Source organism: Asterias rubens, chromosome 20, assembly GCF_902459465.1.
Source record: "Asterias rubens chromosome 20, eAstRub1.3, whole genome shotgun sequence".
NCBI classification, from domain to species: domain Eukaryota; kingdom Metazoa; phylum Echinodermata; class Asteroidea; order Forcipulatida; family Asteriidae; genus Asterias; species Asterias rubens.
In genome coordinates, this window is record NC_047081.1 from 9,538,091 (window position 1) to 9,554,705 (window position 16,615).

General features: G+C 38.7%; 2 protein-coding genes across 3 annotated transcripts; one reads left to right on the top strand and one right to left on the bottom strand.

The window, feature by feature from the left end:
• Window positions 1-543: 543 nt before the first annotated feature.
• Window positions 544-9,566, bottom strand: LOC117303750 (uncharacterized protein C2orf81 homolog). Its single transcript, XM_033788074.1, has 10 exons — window positions 9,411-9,566; window positions 8,950-9,116; window positions 8,082-8,244; window positions 7,487-7,556; window positions 6,301-6,581; window positions 5,555-5,761; window positions 5,190-5,293; window positions 4,319-4,449; window positions 2,443-2,582; window positions 544-2,060 (listed from the first exon to the last, which is right to left on the bottom strand). Exons 2-10 carry the CDS (start codon window positions 9,084-9,086, stop codon window positions 1,788-1,790), a joined length of 1,506 nt encoding a protein of 501 aa, XP_033643965.1. The 5' UTR covers window positions 9,087-9,116; window positions 9,411-9,566; the 3' UTR covers window positions 544-1,787.
• A 133-nt stretch (window positions 9,567-9,699) lies between these two features.
• On the top strand, window positions 9,700-15,929 carry LOC117303751 (enkurin domain-containing protein 1-like). Of its 2 annotated transcripts, none has more exons than XM_033788076.1 (7): window positions 9,700-9,811; window positions 10,522-10,778; window positions 11,513-11,685; window positions 12,578-12,703; window positions 13,269-13,426; window positions 14,271-14,407; window positions 14,945-15,929. In XM_033788076.1, the coding sequence occupies exons 2-7, from the start codon at window positions 10,580-10,582 to the stop codon at window positions 15,103-15,105; spliced, it is 954 nt and encodes a 317-aa protein (XP_033643967.1). In that variant the 5' UTR covers window positions 9,700-9,811; window positions 10,522-10,579; the 3' UTR covers window positions 15,106-15,929. The 2 variants fall into 2 exon arrangements, with proteins under 2 accessions (XP_033643967.1, XP_033643966.1); XM_033788075.1 differs by having other exon boundaries at window positions 10,551-10,778.
• Window positions 15,930-16,615: the final 686 nt, after the last annotated feature.

Genomic DNA, 16,615 nt, shown 5'->3' on the forward strand with positions numbered 1-16,615 from the left:
GCCGCGTGGAGAACGGCCCGTGTCAAACCACATAACTTCCACTCTGTATGTAGTAATAGGGCCTAATAATTACATCTTCCCGGTATCTTATGTTTGATTTACAATACATCATATTAATTTTTCTTAAGTAACCTGTTGATGATGGCTTTTCCGTAAATGTTAAGTTTTACAAAGTTTACTGCAAGAAATCAGAATACTCATGATTTGCAATTGATTTTTCTTTTAACAAATCAGTTTTATTGGAAGGAATAATTACTAGAATACAATCAAACCTTTTGTACAGTCGAAAATATACAATCACAAAATGCTTGTGTGATGGAAGTTGGAATGTATGTACATTCATTTAAAAAAAGTAAAGATAGACTACTCACATTTTGGGGGACTAATTTTCACAATATTAATTTTGTGGGGGAGGTAATGTGACTTTAACCAGGTATAATGGAAGTTGGAATGGGTTATTCGTTTAAAGAATTGTAATGACATTTTTCGTGAATTTTCATGAAATTTATTTTGTAAGAGAGGAAATAATGACTTAAAACAAAAGTGGCTAAGCACAACAAATTTACACCTACCACATTAAGGTTACTTCCATGTCACTAGTACAATGAATGACTGGTATCCTGCAAATTTTTACTAAGCAAACAACATTGTAAGCAAAGTTGCTCTATGAAATCGGTCCAGGCTGTTCCTGGTATTGGTACTATTAATGGATGGTGATAGGGTATTCTAAGCAAGGCTTATTAAGCAAGGCTTATTAAGCAAGGCTTAAGCCAATAAAAGCCTCATTGATATGAAGTCATGTTTTTTTTCTCCCAAATTCACCACTTTTGATCCCTTACAAAGGCCGCCATTATTGGGGTCAAAAATGAAAACTTGCCTGGCATGCCACTCACAGATCTCGACCAATGACAGTCGCTGTTTGAGCTTGTGACGCAAGGCCCATGCCACACGAGGCAATTTACAGGCAACCAGTGCCAGGCAATCTCCAAGAAGAAAAAGCATTTAAAATCACAGTCAAGGATCCTGACTATTAGTCGAGTCAGCCGATGCACCAACTTTCAAAACCTCCTTTCAAAAATCCACATACCAGTTTCCCTGTCACTTACTTCCTGCGATGAGGTTTCGTACTCATATGGAAGTAATAATCAGCATTATCAGGGGTTAACACAATCCAAAACAACAAATATATTGCTTAATTAAACCATAAATTACAAGAGTTAAATGCACAGTTTCATCTCTATAAAACACACCATATGTACAATCATTTTTACATAGAGGACAGTCCCAAAGTACACAGTAAAGAGGTTCAATTTTAAAGTCTCTACTCTTTCAAACGATGGCTCGGACAAATTATATGTACATAATAATACACATATTAAATGTGCAGGGATAAGAGTCATTGCCGACAAAAAAAGTCTGAAACTGTGATTCAAATCTTAGGGGCTATATTGAAATCCTTTGTTGATCACCCTTTGGAGTTCCAGACTCCAAGGAGCTTTTGGGAACAGTGTCCTTGGTGCTAGAGAAGTAGATCCAAGAGCACGTCTTATTTAATTTGGAGAAAAGTACAGCATCTTTTTATTACCAGGTAGACCTTTAAAAAGTCTGAAATCGGACACAAGACTGAACTTAAAATCTCATCCCTGTAGGTGTATACATATGTATACTAGAATTATTAGTATATAACGGTAAAAAAATACTGCTCAGAAATTGTGAAAAACTCTTGGACGGATTTCGAGGTATGACACGCAATTGAGTTTCTTCTCAAGTGTCTTGAGGAGTATTTCTTACACAGCACTCTCTTGGGGTGGTGAAGGGCGGTGTATGATCGGAGGGATGGGTTCGGTGGAGTGAAGCGGACGGAGGATGGGTGACCTCGACGATAGGATGTGCTCGACGGTGATCTGCTGCTGAGTGTTGCCGTCACGGCCGATCGGTCGGAGGGACCTCAGCTTGGCCGACGTGACCGCCTCGCCGTGACGGAGCTGCAGTTTTGGCCCTCGTTTAATGCGATTGCCCTCCTTGACGATCACGCCTGGTGATAGCTCCATAGATTCAATCTGTTTGTGGTCAACAACAAAATATTAACTCTAAGTTAACTATTTTGTAGATCGAGCTGCTTAGGCAGAAAATATTGCTTAGCAATAATTGCTAAGCAGAAATGAGCAATCACAAATTTTACATCTGACATGTTATTTTGGCTGGTTACCTCACTCTGTTATGAATTTTTGTGGTGCTTAGCTTTGCTTTGTGCTTCGGCAGCTCTATGAAATTGGGCCCAAATAACTACGATCATTTCATGAAAATGGTTGCGATTATTTTTACAGTTACAAAGTGTCAATATTGAAACAACACCGATTTACTGAAATCAATTATACAAAACCTTATTATTTCCCTTTAGGTAGGCATTCAAGTAAAGACAAAAATATTTATCCAACTTACAAGAGGTGGGGGCAGGGGAGTAATGCCTCCACTGACAGTGTTGCTCTCAAATGCCGTTCTCATATGCGTGGTCATTGTGTTTCCGCTGCCTACCGTCATAGCGCTAGCCATGATGTTGCCTCCAGTCTTTGAATTTTGCCCTTTGCAGAGAATTAACAATAAATATTTTGAATTTGTTGCCAATAGTGTATAAAAATTAATAATAATAATAGTATGCCGCTGAAGAAGGTCGGTTTAGGATTGAAAGCTAAGGCCATCAACCCTACTCATTTAATATTAATAATTTACATAATTAAATAATTTACAGCACCAAAATCTGCCTAAAAGACACCCAAGGAACTTTACAGCAATGTAAAACACGAAAACAATAATTAATATTTTGATAAACATAAATGGAATAGGCAAAAACACACTAAGAACATTGCCCTAAGCAGAGAAATAACATAAAAATAAATTGGTTTTGTTGAGAAAATTAAACACATGTAAATATAAATACTATCGTAATAGTTGACTAAACAGTAACACAGTCAATGAATGATTGAATAACAAATATAAAAACTGGTAAAAAATAATTAATTAAAATAAAGGAGCATTAAAATAAACGGAATAGACAAACGCCCACTAAGGTTCTGGTTATTGCAAAGTACTTCAATGAATAAATAAACTTAAAACAACGACTGAAACGGATATCAAATGCATTACATCAGGCATTCTCACAGAATATATTCACAAGGGGAAATATTTCATTTCACGTTTGATTAATTAAAAGGAGGGTATACGTTTGGTAATCACTCGTAAAATTAATGGCAATAAAGACTTATGGTTAGAAGGATACAGCAGCTTTCGATAGTATAAAGCACATTGAGAAACAATTCATTTCAATATTATGTGGTAAGTGCAAAAAGATATCCGTTTTTTAATTCCCAAAAATTTAACCTGAGAGTAACGCTTCTCAGGTTGTCTATTATCAATAATAATAATTTTTATATTGCGCATTTCACAATAACCGTATCAATGCGCTTTGCATTAGTGCCCTGGTCATAGGGCCAGTACCATCCATTTTTAAATGTTTCTCAGCTCCCTTGGGAGTATACAACCTGGGCAACAGTTTATATCACTCCAAAGGCTTTTTCATTTACAACATCAACCTCTACCCTCGCAGGTACCCATTTATTCCCCTGGGTGAAGAGAAGCAATTATAGTAAAGTATCTTGCTCAAGGACACAAGTGTCTTTAAAGTCAAATAATGCTACAATGGCAAAATGCAGCCACCTTTAAACAAAATTGTGGTATTTTGTGCTTAATGGGAGGTGATCAGTCTTGATAGGATATCACTGAGGAAAGGCTAGTCTCAATTGGTAAAGCCTCATGCGCAGTAATGGCAATCTGGGCTTCTGGGGGAAATCAACATGGCCAGGCCGGGCAATTTCTGCGTTGACAGAGACAAACTTTACCATTACCATTAGGACTCATTCTTCCTGCAAGAACATATCTACGCCTGATTTTCTCCGATATCTAAAAAATGCGACCACCTTTTGAAATGCAATTTTCATATGATAGTTAAATGGTATACCTACAAGATTAAAACAATCCAACAGTTCCAGAAACCAAATGAAAACTTTGCCTTTGAAAGAATTCTTGACACCCCTGGTTCTAACTACAACAGACGCATCAGGACTAAAGGCCCGGTCTCACTGCAGCGATAAGGATAACGATAACGATAACGATAACGACGCAAAGAGAACGCATTCCATTGGTTGAATGAGCGTGTGCGTATTCTGCGTTGGGCACTTCGTCCAATAGAATGCGTTTTCTTTGCGTCGTGATCGTTATCGTTTCCGTTATCGCTGCAGTGGGACCGGGCCTTAAGCCTTACCGTTTCTCACTGAGCCGTTTGTATTAGACGCTTTATCCGTGCTGGAGATGTAACGGCCGGTTCTCATGGCAATCAGTCTAGCATGTGCTGCCTCAACAGCTGGATCAACTATCGCAAACTTGGTTTTTACTCTGAAGAAATAGAAAAGAATAAGAAGCATAAAGTAACCAACAACCGTCATACAAATAAACAATTCTCTGGGTGGATTCCCCAAGAAGGGGCCGGAAATTCAACAGTGCTACTGTATATTAAGCAAAACAATGGAATGGCTTAAAACCATAAAAAAAAATATTTTTTAAAGCAACAACTGATTTTGGTTTTACAACCCAAACTAAGGATAATGTGTTTATAGGCGAAAAGTGTGCATGGTTTTTCACCACTTTCTCCTGACTCACACAAGGGTTAAGCCAGATTTTTCTCCGGCCTGGGTTTTCCGATCTTTCTGCATAACTTCGAAAAAATGTTTTGATTAATATTTCTTTTTATGGATTATTCATGAGGTGTGTCTTTATCTTTGAGATTGAAGTGTCATGACCGAGATTTTAAGAGCACCGAATTCAAAATCTGGTGTTTCTTTTCAGCAGATTGTGGGTTCGAATCCCCAGCCATGAAACTGTGGCCTTAAGCAAGACAATTAACCATTGCTTTGTAAAAGAACCCAGTGCACTTATCAAAAAGAATAGGGGTTCGCCCCAGTGCTCCTGGCTGTGGCTGCTGTATGAGCCTTGTTAACCCTTATAAGGTGCTAAACAATTGGGTCTCAGAATTCATCACTGCAATAACCTATCTTTCTGAAAGTTTGTATATATACTCAGCACCTTCAGTATCTTGTTTGGTAAATAAGTGTGCTATATAAGACTTTGATATTTACCTGTGAGATGGAAGTCTCTCTGCATCTAATCTAATAACTGAGACCACATTTCCCTTCTCGTCGTAAGTCACATCCTTGCTTCCTGGAGGTCGACCTGCTTGAACCTGCAAAAGAACCAAACAGTATCAAATTTATACATGTTATATATGCAACGGTACGCAAAGTTTCGTCTGCGAGCTCCATTCAATGTCATGCAAAGGTTGAATAGTTTTCCCTTACACAGATAGCGCAGAAATTCAACGCTTGCACAGTAAGCGGAGAATGGAGATCGTAAGCACAGATTTCAAGCAGAGCAATGGAATTGGCCCTAGTGCAACTGTAAGAAAAACAACGGATTGGCTGAGAGCACACGATTAACAGCTAACCTTAAGTATTGAATGGCATGACGAGGGCATATGTTCAAAGATATCTTTCTTCTCTGGTGTAGGGTCTCTCTGTTGTTGCTCTGCTAGCTGTAATTCTAGATCCGTCTCATCCAGCGTCTTGGTGATGTTCCTTAGCCCGGCTGATCGTAGAGGACCTCGGTGGGGCTTGTATTTGGGTTTCCTCGGCTTCACCTCAACTGGCTCAGTCTGTTAAGAAAACAGCAAGGGTTTGGGGGAGAAAAATGAGACGTCAGAGAGTTTCTGTGAATAACTTTAAGATATGTTTTCTCAAAAGCGCTCTCGTAGAAGTAAAGACAGAGATTGGTTTCAATTTCAGATCATACTGAGAAGACGATCAGAGCATACTGATCGAAACAATGAGTTAGGAACTATTGGTTCTTTTCAGAACCAACACTACCCAAAAGAGATTTACAGGTGCTCTCACAAACTTTACTTAATAGATCCTTCCCATGGAATATGCTATCATTCACGCATACGTACAGACATTATTATTTGGTAAGCACCATAGAAATGTGCAATAAACTTCGCACAAACGCGTCTGTGTCACGCCATCATCATACCCATAAAAAAGGGGGTGATATTCCTTCATTTTGCCAACCAGAACTGTAGTGCGCACACGCATGATGCGCAGTTTACATACTTCGTGGGAAGGATATATTAAACTTCCACTATGCTAAGTTAAAAATCCAACAAGATTTGAGAAAGAAATCATGACAAAATCTTACCTTCTCTGGTTCAGACGTCTTCTCATCCTTCACCTCTTCCATCGCTTCTTCTTTGATCTGCTCTGGTTTTGGGACAGGTGCGTACGTTTCATCTGCCTCTACGATGGTCCCTGTTGTCTCATTGATGGTGGTAGGTAGGTCATCCAGGATCTCCGGTTCCGAGAGTCGACTGACGGATGTTACCTCCGTGTCTGCTTCGGACATTGCTGGTGATACGGGAGGCTGCGGTTGTCTTGGCACGGACCCCTGAGCCCAGGCGTCTGGTATGCAGGGCTGAGGTTCTGTTACGGAACAATAAAAAAGACTTCTTCATACACGTATAGTGCTCAGGTCAGTTAATCGGTGATGCTCATGGCACTTCAACATTTACCCCCTGGTCACTGGGCCATTTTAGTTCATTACCATGGAGCAAGAACAGCTTAAACCATCTCAGCTCCCTTGAGAGTATACAGCCTGTGAACAGCTTCATGCCTGAAGCCTTTTTTCTCAGATTATAATTTTTTTTTATATTACTTATTTCTCTAAAACCACTTAAAGGCAGTGGACACTATTGGTAACTACTCAAAATAATTATTAGCATAAAACTTTTCTTGGTGACGAGTAATGGGGAGAGGTTGATGGTATAAAACATTGTGAGAAACGGCTCCCTCTGAAGTGACATAGTTTTTGAGAAAGAAGTAATTTTCCACAAATTTGATTTTGAGACCTCAGATTTAAAACTTGAGGTCTCAAAATCAACCATCCAAACGCACACAACTTCGTGTTACAGGGGTGTTTTTTTCTTTCATTATTATCTTGCAAGTTCGATGACCGATTGAGCTCAAATTTTCACAGGTTTGTTATTTTATGCATATGTTGAGATACACCAACTGTGAAGGCTAGTCTTTGACAATTACCAATAGTGTCCACTGCCTTTAAAAGGGGATCACTACCAAAGGTGTTCGTGGCTCTTTTGAAAGCAACACTAGAATTGGGATACACCAACAATTGTCACTAGATTGCAGTTCCATCACAAATTGTGAACTTCAAATTGATCATTATTGCTATTCCGAGCACAAATCATTTAGTGGCATGAAAATTAAGTATTGGGAAAGTATGGGATAATGAGTAAGGTGGTAGCCATATGTATTTAAAAGACAATTTAACGTCACAGCCATTTTATTAAGTTTCTTTAAGATGAACTTACCTTCCTCTTCTTGCCATGTGAAGTTTTCTTCTGGAATTTCCTCTCCTTCATCCCTCGCCAGAAATTGCCACTAGACAAAAAAAAAAAATCTAATTGTGAAAACACTTTTTAACAAAAACAATTTGGACAAAAGATATTCTCGCCTGAAACTGGAAGGGGTTTCTACAATAACAACCTTTTCTCTGAGAATAATTCACCAAAGTCTATACAACACCTGGGGTCCGTTTTCACAGTCTTAACCAATAACCCTTTGGGTTGAGGTGGTCTTTGGCTAATCACTGGCCAAAGACCGAAATAGTTATTGGTTATAGGCGCGAAAACAGTCAAAGAAAGAGTGTTTTGAGGAAAAGTGACATCATTAAAGGCCTTATCTATTCATCATTACTCAATAATTCACTGAGTCCCATACCTTGCATAAAAATACCGTATGTTTCAGCGCTTTGAGACGCCCTTCAGGTGTATAAAGCGCTATATAAATATTGACTTTTATTATTATTGTCAGTATTCATAACTATTCATATTATTATAGTCATCAATACTCATCAACATTCATCTATTCATCAATATTAACAAATATTCATCTATTTTAGTTTACCTCTATAATCTGAAGAATAGCATCTCTAGCTTGAGTGACTGTGTATGGGTAAAGCTGCTTCTGAATGTAGTTTTCATAGATGATATGTAGGGCGGAGTTGACGACGTCACCAACAATATCAACGATGAAATCCTCCCCTTCTTCCTTGTCCAATAATGAGCCCCTTCAACAAGAAAGTGAAAATGTTAAAAATTAAAACAATAAGGTTTTCATAATGATGCTTAATGTACATCCAGTGAATGATTGTCCTTGTATAGCTATTTCCTTGTGTAGGCCCCCTATAGCTATAGATTTTCCTTGCAGCTACAGTTGTCCATGAAAAACACCATTTGCTGTTCAATACTTTAAGTGTGCAAAAAAATAGGTTTGGTCTAGATATTTTGACACATGAAAAATTTCTGGACGAAATTGCTCCCTGACATCTGTTACAGAGTGTGGGTTCAAATCCTGGCATGGTCGGTCCACCACTTGTGTCCTGAATAGCAAGGCAGTTTATGTTATTGCTTCTCTCGAAAAAAAAAAGAGTATAAATGAGTACAGATGAAACACTCTTAGTTGAATAATGCCGAGAAAACCGGGTATAAAGACTGGCCTGATGATGAGCAATATTGTCTCGGGATAGACTCTCTACTTTACTTATTATGACCTTTAAAACAAACATTAATAGACCCTTCCTACGAAATGTAAATTGCACGTCACCTGTGCGCAATGACACTTTGGTTGGCAAATTCAAAGAACATCGGGCCTTTTTGTACGGGATTATTGTGGCCATCTCTTTGGCATTGCCAACCAGTAGTGTCTGTAACGTTTACGTGAATATAATTAGCATTTTCAAAGGAAGGGTCTATTCTTCCATCCTCCAACTTACCAGTCTGTCTCCGTAAAGCGACCAGGAATTACATCAGTATTGACGGGGGGCACAGGGACTGACGTGCTGCCTCCACGATCCTTGTCTTTGTCCTTACTTTTATCCGCACGGGACTTTGACACTGTCGCCCGTGACATTTTTCCAAGTTAAAGCTGTTTTTGAGTTAACTGTTCCAGAAAATGAACAAAATTTTAACATGTTTAAAATTGACGAATTAGTTTTAAAAACAGAGACAAATCAATACATTCTCAAGTAGCACCTGGTTGGTTCATTTGAAGAATATGATTTTTGCTTATTTTATTATAGAGGCAGTAGGCAAACAACACAATTTCCCCCCTCCTTGACAGCCCCCGCCCCCATTTTTAATTATCAAAAACGTCAACAATCGTGCCAAGCATGCTATTTCCTGACCAAAAAAAGCCTTTCTTAAACTACAAATATTTTATTAAACAAACACTTACAATGCAACTACGTATGCCTTACATCTTCTCTACATCTCCGGGATAGTGTAGACCGATTTCAAGGCCCGACGGTATCCTCTAAAGCTTTAAATTAATTGTTTAAAAAGGCACATGAATTAATTTTGGAAATACGTGCATAAAAACATCCTGCGGACGACATTGCTGATTCAAGATGGCGGAATAGTTGCTCTGGATACCGCGCATGCTCACTGGGAATATTCCTTAAGTTCTTCTCTCATTGGTTGATTTCGCAATATTGGAAGTGACGTCATACATTGTTGTGGTGAAATTTCAAAATGGGGTGCACCTTTGGAGAAAAGTGTTGTTTTCGAGATGTTTTTCCTTCAAATACAAGCAAAGAACAATTTCCAAAACTACTCGATCTGTAATTCTATTACGTGGTAAGTATTATAGAATAACTGGCTGTTAAAAATGTTATTTATGAGATTAAAAATACACACCTTTCTTATATATTTTAGAAAAGTGGCAGAATTAAACACAGAGTTTTGTCGAGGTGTCATTTCGCCCCAAGTGTCACAGTATTGAGCATATCGCCCCATATCATATTGGGTTTTTACAATCACATTCCAATTCCAATTTCCAGCAGTCAATAATTTTTCAGTTATTACAGTTTCTCTTTAATATTTATTTTTTATAGAGGATGTTCGATTAGAGTTGAAGATTGAAGTTTTAAATGTGTATTTTGTCACTATTCTTATGTTAAAAAAAAAAGACTTAACAAAATAAAAATTTGTAAATTGTAGGGGATTGAGTTGAAAATTATGTGAAAAAATTACAACGGCAATTGAATTGTTTATGTTTTTAATTATTAAGAATAATAAGAAACAAACAAAACAAATGTCAAACGTTTATGATGTTGTAAATTCATAAGTAAAAACCTTTATTTTGTAGGTAATGTGTGTGATGGGATGGGCATTTTTTTCCTGAGCTTCCAAAAATTAAATTAAAATCAATTTTGTTGTTATTTTATAGTCCCGACCCTGGAAAATTCAAATCAATTAAAGAAAAAAAAAACAATATCCTGGCAAAATAATTTTTAAGTGTCCTGCCAATTAATTGACATTGTTTTTTTGCAATTCTTTTTTGGAAGGCCACATATCACTTTTTATTTCATTTTAGATTAGACTTTTATTTGACATCGTAACAAGATGATGCTATCCAGCCCCTACGCAACAGACCCGTCCTATGGGGGTAGTAAAGACCCATGTTGGGTGGACGTCGATAGCAGTCCGGGAGCTCCGAGAGTAAAGCCAGAAGCTGATGAGATCTATCAGAAGAGTCAGGGTTCCATCGGCAGATTACTCCAGCTCCAAGGAGAGCCGGTGTACAGACCGCCGTCAAGGCAAAGTGAGTGAAAAGAAGTAGAATGTTTGTCGCGGTGATAGTCGAGTCTTGGTATTTGACACTCGGCCCCTCCCAGCTTGAAGAGAGAGAGAGAGCAGACCACTGCTCTTGAAATCCGCAAGGCTGCAGCCTCCCGACTACTCCCCAGCAGTCTTATGAAAACATTTCCAGTGTTGTAAGATAGGCAGAGAAAGTTTGAGCGCTATCATCATCTCAAACGACTTGTATACTCCCAGAACCATAGTTAGTATGATGTCATTCATTACCGTAGAAATAGAACACAGAGAAAGCTGAGCCCAATTTTCATTTGTATACTGCCATTCCTTCTATTTCATCTGTAGATGCCTTTACATGTTTGTCAGTTATAAATGGATGTATGTAAACAATTACCAATATATTAAACCATGTGACATGTTAGTAAGGCAACATTTTCCAGATCATGGGAAAGCTGGGCATGGGAGAGTGACATAAATAAAACCCACACAAAATTTTGTTCAAGCGAATTTCACACGCCCCTTTTCTGGATTTTAATCATTCAATTACTTGTGTTGAACTCTGATAGCTACTGATTTGTGTTAAAGAAAAATTTTTAACTGTTGTGGATCAAAGCCTTTTGTTGTTTCGCAATGTTTTGATTGTCATAGCCCGAACCTAGAGATTTCACGACGGATATTGTAATAGTGGCGATCAAAGCCTTTTTTTAAAAAATACTTTTGTTGCAATGTTTTGATTATCAGAGCCCAAGCCTAAAGATTTCACCCAGGATAACGTTCGCAGGATGCGGCACATCCAGACGATGAACAGACGCAAGAAGAATGCGGACGAGAAGGAGGCAAGACAACCCGTCAAGGTCCTTCCTCAGTCCGTCAAGTACAAGGAGGTCACCTCCAAGGTCGCCGAACATGTAAAGGTAGGAGCAGACAGGCTAGGAATAACCCACAACATCTACAGCAATTGCCAAGGTGCACTGCGCTTTTGCCGTGGTGCCCTCTTTAAGGTTTCCAATACAATTTTACATTTTCTCCGATGTGAAAGACGTAACAACAAAAACACACACAGCAAGTTTTCATCCTCGCATGTTGAATAAGGGGTCTTGGCCGAGCGGATTAGTTAGAGCATCGAATTCAAGCCCCTTGTGTTCTTGAGAAAGATTCTCTTCTATAATTGCTTCTCTTTACCCAGGGGTATAAATGGGTACCTGCAAGGATAGGGGTTTAGAGTTGTGTGTGAAAAAGCCACTGGAGCGCCACGGCAGCTCAGACGGGAGTTTATACTCCCCAGGGAGCTGAGAAAGATTAAAGGAATGTTATTGGCCCAATGACCAGGGCGCTAGTGTAAAGTGCATTGAGACATTATTGTGAAATGATGTGAAATGAATAAGAACAAGTTATTATTATGATTTTGGGGGTTGAACAAAGAATTAACTAGAGTGGGATTCGAACCAAACGACCTCCGGATTAACGTGCCGGCGCTCTACCAAATCTGAGCTATCTAGCCCTATGTTGGCAGTGTCCCTATTTTGTCAATATCTTTGTTCGGGGGTGCTGTAATGTAAATATTCAAGCATAATTTTGTATGACCCGTTGAGGTAAGTGATTCAGTAAAAGACACAAGACGGCCGGACTTTGCCTGTCATGAGTTTACTGGCCAGACATTAAAATCTCGGGCCTGCAGTCCAGTGATAATTTGGAGTCCTAAAGCTCCTCTACCTTGTCCAACTTTTTTCCCCCAATGGTCTAATATCGTGTCTGGACTATTCAATTATATCTCTATCATTTCCTTTGTCTATTTTTTCACATCAGCAACCAGCTCCGCAACCCCGGCCTGCGTCTGCCAACTTCCTGCGGTCACACAGCAGGACAGGGGGTACCCCTAAGGTCAGAGGAAGGTCACCGAGTCCAGCACCAAGACCTCAAACTGCCCCGGAGGTATTTATTAATTATTGCAAGACTTAATATATTCAAGTGCATTCAGCGAGTTGGAAGTCTATGAAAAACTGTAAAACAAACACAATGGCTTCATGTTCGATGTAAAACAGTACACACAAAAAAAACACGTATATAGGCCATTTTTACACTACTCTTGTCCCCAGGATTGCCCCTGGGAATGGCGGCCGGCTTTTTTACACTATGATTGCTTTACCCCCAGTCTACCCAGTGTCTGGGTAAGTGGTAAAACCTCAGGGTATTCTTGAAACATGCATCCGGAACCCCATGGAATAGGGGCTGCAACAGGGCTGAAAAAAGACTTAAGACAGTGTTAGGTGTTTTTAATTACGATTTTTAACAATTTAGGGCGGCACTTTCCAGAAAAAATCTCCAACCTATTCCCTCTAAAAAAAAAAAAATGGATAATTCAAACTGATTTGATATTTGTTCTGCTGTTGCTTGCACTATTTATTTCATTTTCAAGAATAATGCATTTGGTGTGTTTCAACTAGAGTTTTGTAATGTTTTTCTTTCTATTCTTATCAATGATTTTATCCTGTTGCAGACCAAAATAGAGAAGGATGCCAATTTCATTGCCCACAACGCCCGCTTGGCAAGGAATCACCAGCCGCCCCGGCCGCCCTCTGCAATGGCGGCCGAATCAATGAAGATCAAACAGATCAAAGACATGCAGACATACCAGAAAGGCAGTGTACCCAATTAGTAAGTAGATTATCTTGTCTAATTGTTCTTGGCCAGACTGCGCCAAACCACTTTGTGTAAAATGCTTAAATTTCTCATTCGATCTCTCCTACAGATTTTACATAACCGCATAACTTCGAAGTGAATTTTTTTTTCAAAATGCTTATTACTGTCGCAAGCTGCTGTAGGCTTCTGACCCAAAGTGTTTTATTGCATTTTATTTAAAGGCAGTGGACACTATTGGTAATTGTCAAAGACTAGCCTTCACAGTTGGTGTATCTCAACATATTATGCATAAAATAACAAACCTGTGAAAATTTGAGCTCAATCGGTCATCGAACTTGCGAGATAATAATGAAAGAAAAAACACCCTTGTCACACCAAGTTGTGTGCGTTTAGATGGTTGATTTCGAGACCTCAAGTTCTAAATCTGAGGTCTCGAAATCAAATTCGTGGAAAATTACTTCTTTCTCGAAAACTATGGCACTTCAGAGGGAGCCGTTTCTCACAATGTTTTATACCATCAACCTCTCCCCATTACTCGTCACCAAGAAAGGTTTAATGATAATAATTATTTTGAGTAATTACCAATAGTGTCCACTGTCTTTAAAGAGTGAATTCCAAACTCGGGCCTGTATGCTTCGTTTTTGAAAGGGCAAGGGCACCAAAGCAATTTCTCCTTGGTAAATGGCACCCAATTGTCAGTTTTAACCGGAGCGTTTCAAGGGCAACAAGGCATTGACCAGGGGGCATGTAGGCAATCGCCACCAGTGCCTCCGCCCTGAAGTATCAGGCCTGCAAACTTTTACATCCCCTTTAACATTATTCAGACAAAATATTAACAGAATCTTTTCTTCAAACTTAGCCTGAAGGGACGGCAGCAGCAGTGGAAGAGGGCAGAGGAGGAGAGAATACGCAACATCCCTGACCCTGACATGCCTCCAGGACACAAGATGATGCCTAAAGAGGAGCGTCTTAAGACATTAGCAGTACTTAAAGACAGTAAGTACCTGAATGAAATGGACCCAGCCTGTAAGCACAAAAACTTGCTTAGCACAAAAAAACTTTCGCTTAGCCAAAATAGGCTACTAGCCAGAATACCGTACAGTTACCATTGCTGTGACTGGTACCCTGGTCGTTTCTGGCTTAGCCAATAAATTTGCTCAGCAGACTTTTCTGCTTAACAGCTTTATGACATTGAGCACAGAACTTAGCTTGACCCTTAACTGTGAATTAATTTGTCCTTGAGATACAATATTAAACCATAGGTCCAATGCAGTAGGGTTGGCAGTGAGAACCGGAAACACTTATCATGAAGGTGTAGTCGTTTTTGGTTCACTGAGTAGTGAAAGGCTTCTTCGGGTGTAAAGAACAAATAGAATGTACACACTCGAATGATTAGCGAGCACTATTGCACACACGATCATACTTCCACAACTTTATTTGAAAGTTTCTTATTTCTTACAAAAGTATCTCAGGCTATACATTTATTAAGAGTAAGATGTCTAACCACTACATGCTTTTGTTTACTTTTTTCAGAGTTAATTGAGCTGCAGAAAGAGTTGCACAAGCTGCCGCTCAAAGCTGAAACAATCCGAGCAAAGACGAGAGAAGCCGAAGTCAACTCTCAGCTGGCGGAGGTAGAAGAGGCCATCAAGATCTTGTCAAGGTCAAAGGTCTTCGTCCAAGTCGATAGCTGATAGTAAACACATAAAGGGACCCAGTTCATAGAGATGTTAAAGACGTTTCAAGTACACATTATTTGCTAAGCATGAAACAGCAGTAACTCGAAAATAGCCGAGGTGATGTGTGTTAATGTGGTCTTGACCAGTTCCCTGGCATTTTTTGCTAAGCGTATAAAGTAAGTTGAATCTTTCCTGCTTCACAGCTCTATGAAGTTTGACGCATTTTGCTTTTTCACATAATTTCAGTTCACTTTGTGTCTTCTCACAAATTTGTTTCATTTTGATTATTACTTTTGTCTCTGATTATTTTTTGTCTTTGACTCTTTGTACAAAAAAAGTAGAAATGTATATAATTGTGAAAGTCTGTGAATAAATTTAAAGATTCATGTATGGTTTACTTAGGGCGCACAGGGTTAATGCAAGAGCAACAAGATAAAACACTCAAAACATTAAGTGATGTTTGAAGCTTTGCATAGTGTAAATAATAAGAATGAACTATAAATAATAATAGTTGCGGGTAAAACCATCCAATAATTCTCTTTTCAGGGAGTGGTGGCTCTGAAAAGAGCCGGTTTGGTCTCGACGTTTCGATCAGTATACTCTGCTCGTCTTCAGGAGAGAAGAAAATGTTACCCAATGCCCAATATCTATGTTATGATTTCACAGATTATAGGGATAATCTTTTCAAAATATCCACACACAAAAATATTATAACTCAAATTATATGCTTTATATACAAAAGAGCTCTGTGGCTATATAGAGGCAATAATATTATGAAGCAAACAATACACCACAAAAGTTACCAAGACATCACATTGAACGATGCCCCCCCCCCCCCCCCCCCCGAAATGCATAAAGTATTGACACATTTGTTATGGGTGGTAGGTTTAAAATACTTCCTATTCAAAGACACTGGACACTATTGGTAATCGTCAAAGACCAGTCTTTTCACTTGGTGTATCTCAACATATGCATAAAATAACAAACCTGTGAAAATTTGAGCTCAATTGGTCGTCGAAGTTGCGAGATAATAATGAAAGAAAAAACACCCTTGTTTCATGAAGTTGTGTGCTTTCAGATGCTTGAATTTGAAACCTCAAATTCTAAACTTGAGGTCTCGAAATCAAATTCGTGGAAAATTACTGCTTTTTGAAAAACTACGTTACTTCAGAGGGAGCCGTTTCTTAAAATGTTTTATACAGTGTACTATCAACAGCTCTCCAATTACTTTTAACCAAGTAAGTTTTTATGCTAAAAATTATTTTGAGTAATTACCAATAGTGTCCACTGCCTTTAAAACCATGGTGGTTGTTCGTATTGTACATCATGATTGTCGTAGTGTGGTCAAAGTTTGTATATATTAAACCCTTGTGGCCTTCATTTTTTGTTATATACATGTCTTATTTTGTGCAACTCTTGCAAGTTATTTTTCAAAAGTTGCAGTGATGATCTGAATAAAACGAAATAATAACATTGCAGTCCACGATTCAAAATAGAACTCTTGGCTTTGATTTCTTCTTTGTAT